The following is a 19,475-nucleotide window of genomic DNA, read 5'->3' as shown; positions in this document are numbered from 1 at the left end:
CACAAAGATACTGTTCAAGAAGAGCAACTCCAAGACACATAATTGTCAGATTCACCGAAGTTGAAATGGAGGAAAAAATGTTAAGGGCAGCCAGAGAGAAAGGTAGGGTTACCCACAAAGGGAAGTCCATCAGACTAACAGCTGATCTCTTGGCAGAAACTCTACAAGCCAGAAGAGAATGGGGGCCAATATTCAACATTCTTAGAAAAATTTTCAACCCAGAATTTCATATCCAGCCAAACTAAGCTTCATAAGTGAAGGGGAAATAAAATCCTTTCAAACAAATGCTGAGAGATTTTGTCACCACCAGGCCTGCCCTAAAAGAGCTCCTGAAGGAAGCACTAAACATGGAAAGCAATAACTGGTACCAGGCATTGCAAAAACATGCCAAATTGTAAAGACCATAGAGGCTAGGAAGAAACTGCATCAACTAATGAGCAAAATAACCAGCTAATATCATAATGACGGCATCAAATTCACACATACAATATTAACTTTAAATGTAAATGGGCTAAATGTGCCAATTAAAAGACACAGACTGGCAAATTGGATAGAGTCAAGACCCATCAGTGTGCTGTATTCAGGAAACTCATCTCACTTGCAGAGACACACATAGGCTCAAAATAAAGGGATGCAGGAAGATCTACCAAGCAAATGGAAAACAAAAAAAGGCAGCGGTTGCAATCCTAGTCTCTGATAAAACAGACTTTAAACCAACAAAGATCAAAAGAGACAAAGAAGGCCATTAAATAATCGTAAAGGGATCATTCAACAAGAAGAGCTAACTATCCGAAATATATATACATCCAATACAGGAGGACCCAGACTCATAAAGCAAGTCCTTAGAGACCTACGAAGAGACTTAGACTCCCACACAATAATAATGGGAGACTTTAACACTCCACTGTCAACATTAGACAGATCAACAAGACAGAAAGTTAACAAGGATATCCAGGCATTGAACTCAGCTCTGCACCAAGCAGACCTAATAGACATCTACAGAACTCTCCACCCCAAATCAACAGAATATACGTTCTTCTCAGCACCACACCACACCTATTCCAAAACTGACCACATAGTTGGAAGTAAAGCACTCCTCAGCAAATGTAAAAGAACAGAAATTATGACAAACTGTCTCTCAGACCACAGTGCAATCAAACTAGAACTCAGGATTAAGAAACTCACTCAAAACCGCTCAAATACATGGAAACGGAACAACCTGCTCCTGAATGACTACTGGGTACATAATGAAATGAAGGCAGATATAAAGATGTTCTTTGAAACCAATGAGAACAAACACACAACATACCAGAATCTCTGGGACACATTCAAAGCAGTGTGTAGAGGGAAATTTATAGCACTAAATGTCCACAAGAGAAAGCAGGAAAGATCTAAAATTGACACCCTAACATCACAATTAAAAGAACTAGACAAGCAAGAGCAAACACACTCAAAAGCTAGCAGAAGGCAAGACATAACTAAGATCAGAGCAGAACTGAAGGAAATAGAGACACCAAAAAACCCTTCAAAAAAATCAATGAATTCAGGAGCTGGTTTTTTGAAAAGATCAACAAAATTGATAGACTGCTAGCAAGACTAATAAAGAAGAAAAGAGAGAAGAATCAAATAGATCCAATAAAAAATGATGACGGGGTATCACCACCGATCCCACAGAAATACAAACTACCATCAGAGAAGACTATAAACACCTCTACGCAAATAAACTAGACAATCTAGAAGAAATGGATAAATTCCTGCACACATACACCCTCTCAAGACTAAACCAGCAAGCAGCTGAATCCCTGAATAGACCAATAACAGGCTCTGAAATTCAGGCAATAATTAATAGCTTACCAACCAAAAAAAGTCCAGGACCAGATGGATTCACAGCCGAATTCTACCAGAGGTACAAGGAGGAGCTGGTACCATTCCTTCTGAAACTATTCCAATCAACAGAAACAGAGAGAATCCTCCCTAACTCATTTTATGAGGCCAGCATCATCCTGATACCAAAGCCTGGCAGAGACACAACAAAAAAAGACAATTTTAGACCAATATCCCTGAGGAACATCAACGCAAAAATCCTCAATAAAACACTGGCAAACCGAATCCAGCAGCACATCAAAAAGCTTATCCACCATGATTAAGTGGGCTTCATCCCTGGGATGCAAGGCTGGTTCAACATATGCAAATCAATAAATGTAATACAGCATATAAAGAAAACCAATGACAAAAACCACATGAATATCTCAATAGATGCAGAAAAGGCCTTTGACAAAATTCAACAACCTTCATGCTAGAAACTCTCAATAAATTAGGTATTGATGGGACGTATCTCAAAATAATAAGAGCTATTTATGACAAACCCACAGCCAATATCATGCTGAATAGGCAAAAACCAGAAGCATTCCCTTTGAAAACTGGCACAAGACAGGGATGCCCTCTCTCACCACTCCTATTCAACATAGTGTTGGAAGTTCTGACCAGGGCAATCAGGCAGGAGAAGGAAATAAAGGGTATTCAATTAGGAAAAGAGGAAGTCAAATTGTCCCTGTTTGCAGATGAGATCATTGTATATCTAGAAAACACCATCATCTCAGCCCAAAATCTCCTTAAGCTGATAGGCAACTTCAGCAAAGTCTGAGGATACAAAATCAATGTGCAAAAATCACAAGCATTCTTATACACCAATAACAAACAGAGAGCCACATCATGAGTGAACTCCCATAAACAACTGCTTCAAAGAGAATAAAATATCTAGGAATGCAACTTAGAAGGGATGTGAAGGATCTCTTCAAGGAGAACTACAAACCACTGCTCAATGAAAGAAAAGAGGATACAAACAAATGGAAGAACATTCCATGCTCATGGATAGGAAGAATCAATATTGTGAAAATGGGCACACTGCCCAAGGTACTTTACAGATTCAATGCCATCCCCATCAAGCTACCAATGACTTTCATCACAGAATTGGAAAAAAATACTTTAAAGTCCATATGGAACCAAAAAAGAGCCCACATCACCAAGTCAATCCTAAGCCAAAAGAACAAAGCTGGAGGCATCACGCTACCTGACTTCAAACTATGCTACAAGGCTACAGTAACAAAAACACCATGGTACTGGTACCAAAACAGAGATATAGACCAATGGAACAGAACAGAGCCCTCAGAAATAATGCTGCATATCTACAACTACCTGATCTTTGACAAACCTGACAAAAACAAGAAATGGGGAAAGGATTCCATATTTCATAAATGGTGCTGGGAAAACTGGCTAGCCATATGTAGAAAGCTGAAACTGGATCCCTTCCTTACACCTTAAATAAAAATTAATTCAAGATGAATTAAAGACTTACAAGTCAGACCTAAAACCATAAAAACCCTAGAAGAAAACCTAGGCAATATCATTCGGGACACAGGCATGGGCAAGGACTTCACGTCTAAAACACCAAAAGCAATGGTAAGAAAAGCCAAAATTGACAAATGGGATCTAATTAAACTAAAGAGCTTCTGCACAGCAAAGGAAACTACCATCAGAGTGAAAAGGCAACCTACAGAATGGGAGAAGATTTTTGCAATCTACTTATCTGAAAAAGGGCTAATATCCAGAATCTACAATGAACTCAAACAAATTTACAAGAAAAAAACAACCCCATCAACAAGTGGGCAAAGGATATGAACAGACACTTCTCACAAGAAGACATTTATGCAGCCAACAGACACATGAAAAAATGCTCATCATCACTGGCCATCAGAGAAATGCAAATCAAAACCACAATGAGATACCATGTTACACCAGTTAGAATGGCAATCATTAAAAAGTCAGGAAACAACAGGTGCTGGAAAGGATGTGGAGAAATAGAAACACTTTTACACTGTTGGTGGGACTGTAAACTCGTTTAATCATTGTGGAAGTCAGTGTGGCGATTCCTCAGGGATCTAGAACTAGAGATACCATTTGACCCAGCAATCCCATTACTGGGTATATACCCAAAGGATTATAAATCATGCTGCTATAAATACACATGCACACATATGTTTATTGTGGCACTATTCACAAAAGCAAAGACTTGGAACCAACCCAAATGTCCAACAATGATAGACTGGATTAAAAAAATGTGGCACATATACACCATGGAATACTACGCAGCCATAAAAAAAGGATGAGTTCATGTCCTTTGTAGGGACATGGATGAAGCTGGAAACCATTATTCTCAGCAAATTATCGCAAGGACAAAAAACCAAACACCGGGTGTTCCCACTCATAGGTGGGAACTGAACAATGAGAACACTTGGACACAGGAAGGGGAACATCACACACCGGGGCCTGTTGTGGGTGGGGTGGGGGCAGGGTGGAGGGATAGCATTAGGAGATATACCTAATGTTAAATGACAAGTTAATGGGTGCAGCACACCAACATGGCACATATATACATATGTAAGAAACCTGCACGTTGTGCACATGTAACCTAAAACTTAAAGTATAAAAAAAAAAGAATTCATTGAAATATTTGGTATTCATATGCCTTTTTTAACGAAACAAAATATGCCCTTACCATAACACCTGACAATTGCAATCTTGATCATTTATCCCAGAAAAATAAAAACATGTTCACTCAAAAACTGGTACACAAATGTTCACAGCACCTTTTATTTGTAATGACTCAAATATGCAAACAACTCAAAGGCCCTTCAGTCAGCGAACAGTTCAACAAACTGTGGCACATTTGTACCACGGAATACTACCGAACAATATGGAGTGGGTTACTGACACACACAACAACTTGGATAAATCTCCAGGGAATTAAACTGAGTGAAAAAACTCAATCCCAAAAGGTTATAAACTATATTATTCCATTTCTATAACTTATTTTATTTTTTGAGACAGAGTCTTGCTCTGTCACCCAGGCTGGAGTGCAGTGGCGCGATCTCGGCTCATTGCAAACTCTGCCTCCCGGGTTCAAGTAATTCTCTGCACCTCAGCCTCCTGCGTAGCTGAGACTACAGGCGCCTGCCACCACACCTAATTTTAGTATTTTTAGTAGAGGCAGTGTTTCACCATGTTGGCCAGGCTGGTCTCGAACTCCTGACCTTGTGATCTGCCGGCCTTGGTCTCCCAAAGTGCTGGAATTACAGGCGTGAGCATTTTTAGATGACAAACTATGGAAATGTTAAACAGATTAGTGGCTGCAAGGCATCAGGGAGGAGAGTGGGAAAGAGATGACTGTGGCTATAAAGGGTGGCATGAGAATCCTTGTGGCGATGGACCCTTCTGTGTCTGGACTATGTGATAGTCACATGAATCTAAAGAAGTATCTTAGTCCATCTTGGCTGCTATAACAAAAAACCAGAGCTGTGTGGCTTCAAAGCAACAGAAATTTGTTTCTCACAGTTCTGCAGACTGGGAAGTCCAAGATCAACGCTCTGGCAGATTCTGCGCCTAGTGAGGACCTACATTCTCACAATTGGATTCTTCTTGCAGTATCCTCACACAGTGGAAGGACGAGCTAGCTCTCTACGGTCTCTTCTAATTCCCTTCATGAGGGCTCCACCTCATGACCTGATCACTTTCCAAAAGCCTTACTTACCTCCTAATACCATCAAATTGGTGATTAGGTTTCGACATATGAATTTTGGCAGCATACAAAAATTCAGACCACAGTAAGAGGTGATAAGATTACATAAAACAAAAAATACACACAGAAGTAAATGCATGTAAAATTGGTGAAATCTGAACAGGGTCAATGGACTGTATTGGAGATCATCATCCTGGCTGTCCTGTCATTCTACAGTTATAAAAGATATCATTACCGGGGGAAACCGGGGGCATGGTACAAGGGATCTCTCAGTATTATTTCTAACTGCATGTCAATCTACAATTATTTTTAAATACAAAGTGTTTTAAAAGGGCAGAATAGGCCGGACACGGTGGCTCATACCTGTAATCCCAGCACTCTGGGAGGCCAAGGCGGGAGGATCACGAGGTCAGGAGATCGAGACCATAGGCTAACACGGTGAAACCCCATCTCTACTAAAAATACAAAAAATTAGCCGGGTGTGGTGGCGAGTGCCTGTAGTCCCAGCTACTCGGGAGGCTGAGGCAGGAGAATGGTGTGAACCCAGGAGGCGTAGCTTGCACTGAGCTGAGATGGTGCCACTGCACTCCAGCCTGGGCAACAGAGCGAGACTCTGTCTCAAAAAAAAAAAAAAAAAAAAACGGGCAGAATAATGGGTTAGAGACATTCAAATATTTTAAATCATTTGATAATTTATCTCAGAAAAATAAAAACATACGTTCACTCAAAAACTGGTATACAAATGTTCACAGCACATTTTATTTGTAATGACTCAAATATGGAAACGACCCAAAGGCCCTTCAGTCAACGAACAGTTCAACAAACTGTGGCACATTCGTACCATGCAACAGTACCCAGCAATATAAGGGAGTGGGATACTGACATACACAACAACTTGGATAAATATACAGACAAAAACAGACCTCTCAACCATGGGGTAATGAAATACTCCCCAAATGGAAGACACGTGGAAAGAAAGATCTCAAGCTAAATCACTATAATCTACAGATCAATTTTTTAACCCATAATTTCTCATCTCTGAAGCAGATAAGTAAGGAGAATCTTAGTTTGACATGCTACACTTAATAACTAGAACAAAATTTAAGAAGTGATATTGTAAGGAACATTTCAAATAAGTTATGTTTTCGTTTTGAGCCAAACAAAAAAAATCACCTTTTTCTCCCTTCATTCTGGACCACCAGTCATACATGTTTAACTTGGTATTTTTCTATCCAGACAAGCGGAAGACACTCTGTCAACTACATACTTGACAATTTGATCAATTCACTATAGTGAGTAACCAGGATGACAATGTCTAGTGAATTCTATGTATATTAATATCAATAATTGAGAAGACAATCTGCCACTTCCCATCAAAATCCTAAGACTTTAGGACATCCTATACAGTTCCACAATTTACACAGTCTCTGCAACCTTCAAACTTATGTCCTATACTTCGCCAATTAGTGCTGTCTCAAGAATGTGATACAGACCTACATTTTGTAAGATTTTTTTCAAAAGAAAAACATTTGTATTAATACTTCTAATTTTGCTAACTCCTTAATCCCTTGTCTTCTTAAGCCTAACTTTCTCCAGCCCAAACAGATTAACTAATGAAGGTCTGTAGAGATTAGCAAATAAGAACTTCGACTTCACAGTTCAAATATGGGCTTAGTCATCTACAGCATATACTCAACCTACAGTTTTTTTCATCTGGAAAATAAGGAAAGCAAACTCTTTTAGAAGATTACTTTGCATACGAAGTGATTTAATACGTAGTATGCCTTCAGCATTGTACCCACGAACATCAAACCTCCAAATGTGATGCAACAATGAGGATCATGTTGAAAGGGGGAAAGAGGACAGATAGAACCCAAACTATTTAAGAATTTATGATCCAATTCAAAGTTTGCCCATGTTTTGCTCCTACTTGGAAGATATTTACAATTTGTCAATACTATAATAACATCAGCAAAATTCAAGACAGCTACCTGAACTAAACATACAAAGTCCAATTTGGACTATTTGGTTATTCCCCACTAGAAATATCAAGAGGAAACTGGCAGAGGATTAAAATGATTATTTTCATATGGCAGAAGAGCGGCAGGGTTTGAAAGAGCATGGCACTGGGAACCAGGAGGCCTGGTTTTGGCCCTGTCTCTTCCTTGGCTAGATAATCAGAGCAAGTCACCTCCCTCCTCTAGGCAATCTGCCAAAGAGGAGCTTGGACTGGAAGGTCTCTAAGAGTCCTCACAGAATTAGCATTCCATCTCCTCATGTGGAAAAAGGAAACAAAAGCGCTGCATGAATGTCAACACAGTATGCAAATGATATCTTCAGGTTCTAGCCTTTTAGGCCTCCAGTAGCCAGAGTCCTGTGTGCCATGCTCCTCTTTTCCATTTGATAGTTCACCATCCACCACAACCCAACCCAAAGCTAATGTTATACCTAAGAACTGAAAGTGGCCTTCCTGAAACCCAATAATGCAAATATTTATATCCAGTTGAAAGAAATTCAAGCTTACCATTCTCTCATATCATTACTTCAAAAGAAGGGAGTCAAAAGGAGGAGGAGCCATTTGAGAATTTAAGTGTCAAGGAAATATTTTTCCGGTTCAAGCAGAACAAAAGAAGTTTATAATGCATAGAACCCCAAACTAAATTGAAAGCAATGAGTGACACACAAATTAAACAGAAACTATTTAGAGATGGAGGGAGGTAGATTATAAGAGACAATGGTCATTCCAGTTCCAGGTCATTCACACTTGAGCGGTTAAATATACACATGCAAATACTTATAAATAGGAGAACATGAAGAATCACTGAAAGACTAAAATGAGATGACATATTGTAGAATTACAAATAGTTCCTGCTGATTTTTATTAAATAACTCTGGAAATAAAATAATCACGAGTTAAGGATATGGCTGGTAGTGTGTTACTGACTACAGCCCATGCTGGCCAGAGTGATTAGGATGATTTCAAGCAGGGATTCCTGTCTCCACCAGATCAATGAAAGTCATTTTGGGCATTTCTGGTAAAACACTGGAAAGAAAGCATTCTTTTTATTGGACTTGAAGAGGAGAGTTACCACACAGAGAATGACTGCCAGCCTTTTCAACCAATATGCCTGAAGCACGGTCCCTGTGACATTCAATTACAAGTACCATTAAATTCTTTTCTGTGTTTAAGCCAATGTGCTATTAAGACTTCCCTAAATACTAAATAACAAATGGAAGAACATTAAATACTCATGGGTAGGAAGAATCAATATTGTGAAAATGGCCATACTGCCCAAGGTAATTTATAGATTCAATGCCATCCCCATCAAGCTACCAATGACTTTCTTCACAGAATTGGAAAAAACTACTTTCAAGTTCATATGGAACCAAAAAAGAGCGAGCATCGCCAAGTCAACCCTAAGCCAAAAGAACAAAGCTGGAGGCATCACGCTACCTGACTTCAAACTATACTACAAGACTACAGTAACAAAAACACCATGGTACTGGTACCAAAACAGAGATATAGACCAATGGAACAAAACAGAGCCCTCAGAAATAATGCCGCATATCTACAACTATCTGATCTTTGACAAACCTGACAAAAACAAGAAATGGGGAAAGGAATCCTTATTTAATAAATGGTGCTGGGAAACTAGGTAGTCATATGTAGAAAGCTGAAACTGGATCCCTTCCTTACACCTTATACAAAAATTAATTCAAGATGAATTAAAGACTTACATGTTAGACCTAAAACCATAAAAACCCTAGAAGAAAACCTAGGCATTACCATTCAGGACATAGGCAAGGGCAAGGACTTCATATCTAAAACACCAAAAGCAATGGCAACAAAAGCCAAAATTGACAAATGGGATCTAATTAAACTAAAGAGCTTCTGCACAGCAAAAGAAACTACCATCAGAGTGAACAGGCAACAATGGGAGAAAACTTTTGCAATCTACTTATCTGACAAAGGCCTAATATCCAGAATCTACAATGAACTCAAACAAATTGACAAGAAAAAAACAAACAACCCCATCCACAAGTGGGCAAAGGATATGAACAGACACTTCTCACAAGAAGACATTTACGCAGCCAACAGACACATGAAAAAATGCTCATCATCACTGGCCATCAGAGAAATGCAAATCAAAACCACAATGAGATGCCATGTCACACCAGTTAGAATGGTGATCATTAAAAAGTCAGGAAACAACAGGTGCTGGAGAGGATGTGAAGAAATAGGAACACTTTTACACTGTTGGTGGGACTGTAAACTAGTTCAATCATTGTGGAAGTCAGTGTGGCGATTCCTCAGGCATCTAGATCTAGAATTACCATTTGACCCAGCCAGCCCATTACTGGGTATATACCCAAAGGATTATAAATCATGCTGCTATAAAGACACATGCACACGTATGTTTATTGTGGCACTATTCACAAAGACTTGGAACCAACCCAAATGTCCAACAATGATAGACTGGATTAAGAAAATGTGGCACATATACACCATGGAATACTATGCAGCCATAAAAAAGGATGAGTTCATGTCCTTTGTAGGGACATGGATGAAGCTGGAAACCATCATTCTCAGCAAACTATCGCAGGGACAAGAAACCGAACACCACGTGTTCTCACTCATAGGTGGGAATTGAACAATGAGAACACAGGGACACAGGAAGGGGAACATCACACACTGAGGCCTGTTGGGGGGTGGGGGGAAGGGGGAGGGATAGCATTAGGAGATATACCTAATGCTAAATGACGAGTTAATGGGTGCAGCACACCAACATGGCACATATATACATATGTAAGCAACCTGCACGTTGTGCACATGTACCCTAAAACTTATAATAATAATAATAAAAAAAAAAAAGACTTCCCTAAATAATAAGACCAGGCAATCTTTATGTTTGCCTGGCCTTCAGGGTGGTCAAACGAGTTGTAAAGATTATTATTTAATGTCATAATCATTAATATAAGAAAAACCCAAGAAACAAAGTCGTAAGTATAACAATGGATTGACCCACAGGTATGTATAGAAGAAAAAGTGACTGGGCATGGTGGCTCACACCTGTAATCCCAGCACTTTGGGAGGCTGAGGTGGGTGCGTCACTTGAGCTCAGGAGTTCGAGATCAGCTTGGCCAACACGACGAAACCCCATCTCAACTAAAAATACAAAAATTAGCCAGGCGTGATGGCAGGCACATATAGTCCCAGCTACTCAGGGGGTTGAGGAGGAGAATCGCTTGAACTCAGGATACGGAGGTTGCAGTGAGCCAGGATCGCACCACTACACTCCAGCCTGGGTGACACAGCGAGACGCTGTCTCAATAAAAAAGGTAAAATAAAATAAAAAAAGAAAAAGTATCTTGGGTCATACATATTAGGTCATCCTGACACATATATATGTATTTCATATTATAGTACTTTAATGCAAGAACGTGAGAGAAGGCAATTGCTAAGTGACAGCTGGGAAACGAGTTTTTTGTATTTTTTTAGAGACAGTGTCTTGCTGTGTCACGCAGGCTGGTGTGCAGAGGTGCAATCATAGCTCACCGTAACCTAGAACTCCTAGGCTCAAGCAATTCTCACATCTCAGCCTCCCAAGTAGTTAGGACTACAGACATGTGCCACCACGTACAGTTAATTTTTAAATTTTTGCAGCAAATGGGTTTCACTACATTGCCCAGGCTGGTCTTGAACTCTTGGCCTCAAGTGATCCTCCCGTCTTGGCCTCCCAAAGGATGGAGATTACAGGCATGAGCCACCACACCTGGCCTCGGAAAGGATTTTAAAAGGAATAAATGAGATAAGAATTGAAAAGTCTTCTAAAGAAATGTGTAATATAATAATTGAGAACATAACAGTTGAGTGATCTCTTTAGTAGAATATATTATTGGGAATGGGGAGATCAACTCTAAGAATAATGTTTCTTAAATTCTAGCATGTGCAGAAACCACACGGGAACCTATTAAAATGTATATCCCAATGATCCTTCAGGAAAGACTAATAATTGTTGGTTTGGAATACATGACTGGGCCCACACCTACCCATCCCCCCACTCTAGATGGATGGAACACACAGGAAAAAACCACCAAATCAGCACTGTTTAGGAGGAGAGGAGGCTTTTCTAGACATTTGGAATCTTTTCAATATCAAGCAATCTGTGGAAAAACAAGAGTTTTCAGTCATTAGACCTTGGAGGAATAAACTCATTTCTTGGAATAATTTCTGAGACCTATATGACACCTGAAAAAAAAAAGTCAGTTTTCAGAGTACAAGTCCTTGACATCCATGATTAAGTTTATTCCTAAGTATTTCATTCTTTTTCTTTTCTTTTTTTTTTTGAGACAGAGTCTCACTCTGTCGCCAGGCTGGAGTGCAGTGGCACGATCTTGGCTCACTGAAGACTCCGCCTCCTGGGTTGAAGCGATTCTCTTGCCTCAGCCTCCCATGTAGCTGGGACTACAGGCGTGCACCACCACACCCAGCTAATTTTTATATTTTTAGTAGAGATAGGGTTTCACCATGTTGGCCAGGATGGTCTCGATCTCTTGACCTCATGATCTGCCCACCTCGGCCTCCTAAAGTGCTGGGATTACAGGCGCGAGCCATTGTGCCTGGTCCCGAATTTCATTCTTTTTGATGTTACTGTAAATGAGACTGCTTTCTTAATTTCCAATAGAAAAGAAAATATCTCATTGTTAATATACAGAAATTTCATTGTTAATATATGGAAATGCAATTGATTTTTGTATGTTGATTTTAATCCTGCTACTATGCTGAATTCATTTATTAGTTTTAACTTTTTTTTGGCAGGGGCAGGGTGTCTTATAGGGTTTTCTAGATATAAGATCACGTCATCTGCAAACGGAGACAACTTTACCTCTTGCTTTCCAACTTGGATATCTTTTATCTCTTTTTCTTGACTAACAGTGCTCTGGCTACAGAAGCAGAGACTGCAATGGTGGCTGTCAATAGAGAGGTATTCGTCAAAGGGTATAAAGTTTTGATTATATAAGATAAACCAGTCCTAGAGATCTGCAGTACAGAATCGTGCCTATAGTTAACACACTGTATTGTATTCTTAAAATTTTGCTAAGAGGAGCTGGGCACAGTGGAACAAGCCTGTGGTCTTAGCCAGTAGGGAGGCTGAAGTGAGAGGATTTGCTTGAGCCCAGGAGTTTGAGGCTACATGACTATGTCACTACACTCCAGCCTGGGCAACGGTGAGACCCTGTCTCTAAATAATGAAATAAAATAAAATAAATTTTGCTAAGAGAGTAGAGTGCTCTTAATGATAAGAACAGAACAAAACTTTTGGAGGTCAAGGGTAGATTTATAGCACAGATTGTGGTGATGTTTTCATAAGAGTATACTTATTTTTAAACTCATCAAGTTAAACATATTTACTATATATAGGTTTTGTATGTTAAAATTAGAATGTTGGAAAAATTTTTTAAAAAGTCATGAAAATATTAACAATCAACTTCATATATTTTAATGTAAGAATTCTTTTAACTAAAATTTTTTTTACACATTGTCTCAGATTCCCGCACAAGCCTTACCTGAAAGTGTCTTTTGGTAAGAAATACACTGATGTCTCCACAAAGAAATAGCAGATCTCTCTCGATTCTGCAGCCCATTTAGTCTTTCTGCTAGTCCACCTCTGTTTAATGAATTATAATGTATTAAGTTTAGTGAAAAGGAAAACTTCACAATCACTGGAACATTTATGTTGTATACCCCCCAAACAGAGACAAACAGATAAAACATGCAAAATTTTAATGTATATTTGTTACCACATTATCTTCCCAGAGGCCATATCCTCATAAGTCAGTTTTCTGTTTTGTTAGAAGCTTGGTTTTCTGGTTCTTAGAAATGTGGGCTAATATTATGTCCAAAAAGCATCATATTCTTGGAAATACGACAGCTAAATATCAGCTTACCTCTTTTTCTATTCTTTCTTAGTTCACTTATTCAATCCTAAAACAAGTACTGCTTATTTACCACCTGCTATATACTGGCACCTAGCACTTCGTTAGGTACCAGGGACACAAGGACAGTTATGAGTGCTGCCATGGAGGTGGGAAAGCTCCCAATGAGCTCAGCACATAGGAGCAAACAAAGAAATGTAAAGTGGGCTCAGAGTTCCAGTCAAGAATAACCTTGCCAACTGTTGACAGAACACTCAAATAAGAGCACTTGGGTATGGGTCCCTTATTTGGACTCCAGAGATATTTGAGTATCAATCACAAACACACAGCAAGGATACCAATATTACAAAAAAGAAAATTCCATGTATAGCAGAAAGACAATTTGTAACGATAGACATGCAGGCACTGCAGAAGAGCATTAACCTATCAATGAACACATATACTTACTGAGATATATTTATGCTTATAAATATATAGGTATATGTAAATTATAAGTAAATAAATACATACATATGTAGAGAGAAAGAGAAGTTATCAACTACTAACATAACTATAATTTCAAGAAAAATCAAGATCAGTTGTTAATTACCACTATACCTACATGCTATATAGGGTATCAATGTATTATCTCATAAGTTTATTATCTTGTTACCAATTCATTAATCATTTCACCACATTATCTTTATTGAAATAATATCCCTTTGAGGTTGAAAGAACAGATATCAATATCCACTGCACAGATGATAAAACCAGAATTTAGAGAGAGATTAAGAGACTTCTCCAACATTACGTAACTAACCAGATGAGGAACTAGCTGTTAAAACCAGAATGGACTTAGTGCAGCACGTGGCATTTAGTAAACCTTCAAAAAATGCCCATGATTGGTGTAACTGTTTTTGTTATGTTTTTCACTTGCAGCCTACATACAGCTCTTTCCATTATGATGGAAATATTTTAATAAATATATAATATTGCTAGTATTAATACCTATAGAAAAACCTAGTATGGTTTCCTATAGGTTACTATTTCTGAATGTACTTATGTGTAGCACATGTAACAGAAAAAAAGTTAAAACCTCTTATGCTCAGAAATATGCCATAGCACCTCTACATGTCAACTCTACTTCCTATTAAGCCCTTCTTCATATCATTCTGTTTACATGAAGTAACTCATTTATGCTTCCCCTTTACACAATACCGTGAAGTAGGTACTATTATTATTCCACTTTATAGATGACAAACTGAGGCACCAAGATGTTAAACATCTGTCCAAGGTGAAATGTCTAATGAGTGGTATAGCTGGATGCACGCCTAGGCAGTCTGGTTCCAGAGTTCAAACTCTTAGTCTTGATAATATACCTAGCACCTCTTAAACAGTATTATTTAAAATGATATGCATAATAAATACAAGAAGCTAACACTGTATTCTTTGCCCAACTATCTAGATAATGATTTGCCAAATGTTGCTTTTCAATGCTGTGACCTTACAGAAAAAAAAAAAGGCAAAATGAACTCTGAAAAAACTATCTGGTTAAAGTCAAGCCTAGAACCTCGTAAGAAAACTGTGCAGATTACAGGATGAAAGGTAGAACCAACAGTAAACATATGCACAGGAGCTCTCTACACACAGCAGTATCTGGAGCCCTCAGAAAAAATCTGCATCTCACCTGAGTTTGGCCATTAGGGCCTGTCCTGCAGGGAATTCCGGTCACATGCACTTGAACTTACGAACTTGAGCTTAGGAAACACTATGTCCTCTAATCAACAATCCTATTTCTAGTAAAAACATATCTAATGTTAAAAAAATTAAGTCATACCAAAAGTTCAGGAAGGCCCTGCCATCTATATCCAAATTAACTCTTTTGAACGTAGCCAGGTAAGTTATTTATAAAGGCCAAACTCCGAAGGAATAAAAATATGATGAATTCACTGAGCAAGTTAAGATATTCTAATTATCTTTTCTATAAAATTAACAGACTGGTAACCTATCTCAAAAGATGACTGGTATCAATTTGACATTGGTAAACATTTCTATAAAAACAATATGGAGAAGTAAAGAAGGATAAAGATTCAAAAATATTCCATCTGATTTCCAGTCAAAATATTTTTAATAAGCTATACAACCAGGTAAAGAATAAACAATTAAAATGACTGTAAATACAATATTTTAAAATTTTGGTTTATTTTTATTTTTTTATTATATTTTAAGTTCTGGAATACATGTGCACAATGTGCAGGTTTGTTACATATATATATATACATGTTGCCATGTTGGTGTGCTGCACCCGTTAACACGTCATCTACATTAGGTATTTCTCCTAATGCTATCCCTCCCCCATCCCCCCCACCACATGACAGGCCCCAGTGTGCGATGTTCCCCTTCCTGTGTCCAAGTGTTCTCACTGTTCAACTCCTATATATGAGTGAGAACATGCGGTGCTGGTCCTCCATCCCTGCGATAGTCTCCTCAGAATGATGGTTTCCAGCTTCATCCATGTCTCTACAAAGGACATCAACTCATCCTTTCTTATGGCTGCATAGCACTCCATGGTGTATATGTGCCACATTTTCTTAATCCAGTCTATCATTGTTGGACATTTGGGCTGGTTCCAAGTCTTTGCTATTGTGAATAGTGCCGCAATAAACGTACGTGTCAATGTGTCTTTATAGCAGCATGATTTATAATCCTCTGCGTATATACCCAGTAATGGGATTGCTGGGTCAAATGGTATTTCTAGTTCTAGATCCTGGAGGAATCGCCACACTGTCTTCCACAATGGTTGAACTAGTTTACAGTCCCACCAACAGTGTAAAAGCATTCCTATTTCTCTACATCCTCTCCAGCACCTGTTGTTTCCTGACTTTTTAATGATCGCCATTCTAACTGGTGTGAGATGGCAGTTAGATGGTGTCTCATTGTGGTTTTGATTTGCATTTCTCTGATGGCCAGTGATGATGAACATTTTTTCATGTGTCTGTTGGCTGCATAAATGTCTTCCCTTGAGAACTGTCTGTTCATATCCCTTGCCCACTTTTTGATCGGGTTGTTTGATTCTTTCTTGTAAATTTGTTTAAGTTCTTTATAGATTTTGGATATTAGCCCTTTGTCAGATGGGTAGACTGCAAAAATTTTCTCCCATTCTGTAGGTTGCCTGTTCACTCTGATAGTAGTTTCTTTTGCTGTGCAGAAGCTCTTTAGTTTAATTAGATCCCATTTGTCAATTTTGGCTTTTGTTGCCATTGCTTTTGGTGTTTTAGACATGAAGTCCTTCCCCTTGCCTATGTCCTCAATGGTATTGCCTAGGTTTTCTTCTAGGGTTTTTATGATTTAGGTTTAACATTTAAGCCTTTAATCCATCTTGAATTAATTTTTGTGTAAGGTGTAAGGAAGGGATCCAGTTTCAGCTTTCTACATATGGCTAGCTAGTTTTCCCAGCACCATTTATGAAATATGGAATCCTTTCCCCCTTTCTTCTTTCTGTCAGGTTTGTCAAGGATCAGATGGTTGTAGATGTGTGGTATTATTTCTGAGGGCTCTGTTTTGTTCCATTGGTCTATATCTCTGTTTTGGTACCAGTACCATGCTGCTTCGCTTACTGTAGCTTTGTAGTATAGTTTGAAGTCAGGTAGCGTGATGCCTCCAGCTTTGTTCTTTTGGCTTAGGATTGTCTTGGCAATGTGGGCTCTTTTTTGGTTCCATATGAACTTTAAAGTAGTTTTTTCCAATTCTGTGCAGAAAGTCATTGGTAGCTTGATGGGGATGGCATTGAATCTATAAATTACCTTGGGCAGTATGGCCATTTTCACAATATTGATTTTTCCTATCCATGAGCATGAAATGTTCTTCCATTTATTTGTTTCCTCTTTTATTTTGTTGATCAGTGGTTTATAGTTCTCCTTGAAGAGGTCCTTCACATCCCTTGTAAGTTGGATTGCTAGGTATTTCATTCTCTTTGAAGCAATTGTGAATGGGAGTTCACTAATGATTTGGCTCTCTGTCTGCTATTGGTGTATAGGAATGCTTGTGATTTTTGCACATTGATTTTGTTTCCTGAGACTTTGCTGAAGTTGCTTTTATCAGCTTAAGGAGATTTTGGGCTGAGATGATGGGGTTTTCTAAATGTAGAATCACGTCATCTGCAACCAGGGACAATTTGACTTCCTCTTTTCCTAATTCAATACCCTTTATTTCTTTCTCTTGCCTCATTGCCCTGCCCAGAACTTCCAACAGTATGTTGAATAGGAGTGGTGAGAGAGGGCATCCCTGTCTTGTGCCAGGTTTCAAAGGGAATGCTTCCAGTTTTTGCTCATTCAGTATATTGGCTGTGGGTTTGTCATAAATAGCTCTTATTATTTTGAGATACGTCCCATGTATACCTAATTTATTGAGAGTTTTTAGCATGAAGGTCTGTTGCAGTTTTGTCAAAGGCCTTTTCTGCATCTATTGAGATATTCATGTGGTTTCTGTCTTTTGTTCTGTTTATATAATGGATTACGTTTACTGATTTGCGTATGCTGAACCACCCTTGCATCCCAGGGATGAAGCCAACTTGATTGTGGTGGTTAAGCTTTTTAATATGCTGCTGAATTCGGTTTGCCAGTATTTTATTGAGGGTTTTTGCACTGATGTTCATCAGAGATATTGGTCTAAAATTGTCTTTTTTTGTTGTGTCTCTGCCAGGCTTTGGTATCAGGATGATGCTGGCCTCATAAAATGAATTAGGGAGGATTCTCTCTTTTTCTATTAATTGGAATAGTTTCAGAAGGAATGGTACCAGCTCCTCTTTGTACTTCTGGTAGAATTCGGCCGTGAATTTGTCTGGTCCTGGACTGTTTTTGGTTGGTAGGCTATTAATTGTTGCCTCATTTTCAGAACCTGCTATTGGTCTATTCAGGGATTCAACTTCTTCCTGGTTTAGTCTGGTGAGGGTGTATGTGTGCAGGAATATATCCATTTCTTCTAAATTTTCTAGTTTATTTGCGTAGAGGTCTTTATAATATTCTCTGATGGTAGTTTGTATTTCTTTTTTCTTTTTTTGACTGTAAATTGATGTGTTTTTTTTTTAATTATTCTTATACTTTAACTTTTAGGGTACATGTGCACAATGTGCAGGTTAGTTACATATGTATACCTGTGCCATGGTGGTGTGCTGAACCCATTAACTCACCATTTACCATTAGGTATATCTCCTAATGCTATCCTTCCTCCCTCCCCCCACCCCACAACAGTCCCCGGAGTGTGATGTTCCCCTTCCTGTGTCCATGTGTTCTCATTGTTCAATCCCCATCTATGAGTGAGAACATGCGGTGTTTGGTTTTTTGTCCTTGCGATAGTTTACTGAGAATTATGATTTCCAATTTTATCCATGTCCCTATAAAGGACATGAACTCATCATTTTTTATGGCTGCATAGTATTCCATGGTGTATATGTGACACATTTTCTTAATCCAGTCTATCATTGATGGACATTTGGGTTGGTTCCAAGTCTTTGCTATTCTGAATACTGCCGCAATAAACACACGTGTGCATGTGTCTTTATAGCAGCATTATTTATAATCCTTTGGGCATATACCCAGTAATGGAATGGCTGGGTCAAATGGCATTTCTAGTTCTAGATCCTGAGGAATCGCCACACTGAATTCCACAATGGTTGAACTAGTTTACAGTCCCACCAACAGTGTAAAAGTGTTCCTATTTCTCCACATCCTCTCCAGCACCTGTTGTTTCCTGACTTTTTAATGATTGCCATTCTAACTGCTGTGACATGCTATCTCATTGTCATTTTGATTTGCATTTCTCTGATGGCCAGTGATGATGAGCATTTTTTCATGTGTCTTTTGGCTGCATAAATGTCCTCTTTTGAGAAGTGTCTGTTCATATCCTTCCCCCACTTTTTGATGGGGTTGTTTTTTTTCTTGTAAATTTGTTTGAGTTAATTGTAAATTCTGGATATTAGCCCTTT

General features: G+C 38.6%; 1 protein-coding gene across 20 annotated transcripts in view; it reads right to left on the bottom strand.

Annotated features, from left to right (window-relative positions):
- SPIDR (scaffold protein involved in DNA repair) overlaps positions 1–19,475 on the bottom strand; it is a 491,719-nt gene that overhangs the window by 318,977 nt on the left and 153,267 nt on the right. For 19 of the 20 annotated variants that reach the window (XR_010127196.1, XR_010127198.1, XR_010127197.1 and 16 more), the window contains one exon: positions 13,145–13,245. The exons of the other annotated variant lie outside the window; for it this stretch is intronic. Coding sequence is in view for 16 of the 19 variants with exons in the window: in XM_054498098.2 (XP_054354073.1) it covers positions 13,145–13,245 (101 nt within the window). In the remaining 3 variants the exon portion in view is untranslated. The remainder of the gene's footprint in view (positions 1–13,144; positions 13,246–19,475) is intronic. 20 annotated transcript variants of the gene reach the window in all.

This window comes from Pongo pygmaeus, chromosome 7 (genome assembly GCF_028885625.2).
Source record: "Pongo pygmaeus isolate AG05252 chromosome 7, NHGRI_mPonPyg2-v2.0_pri, whole genome shotgun sequence".
In the NCBI taxonomy this organism is placed as follows: domain Eukaryota; kingdom Metazoa; phylum Chordata; class Mammalia; order Primates; family Hominidae; genus Pongo; species Pongo pygmaeus.
The sequence above is the reverse complement of the archived record's forward strand: the minus strand, read 5'-3'. Positions and strand labels throughout refer to the sequence as shown.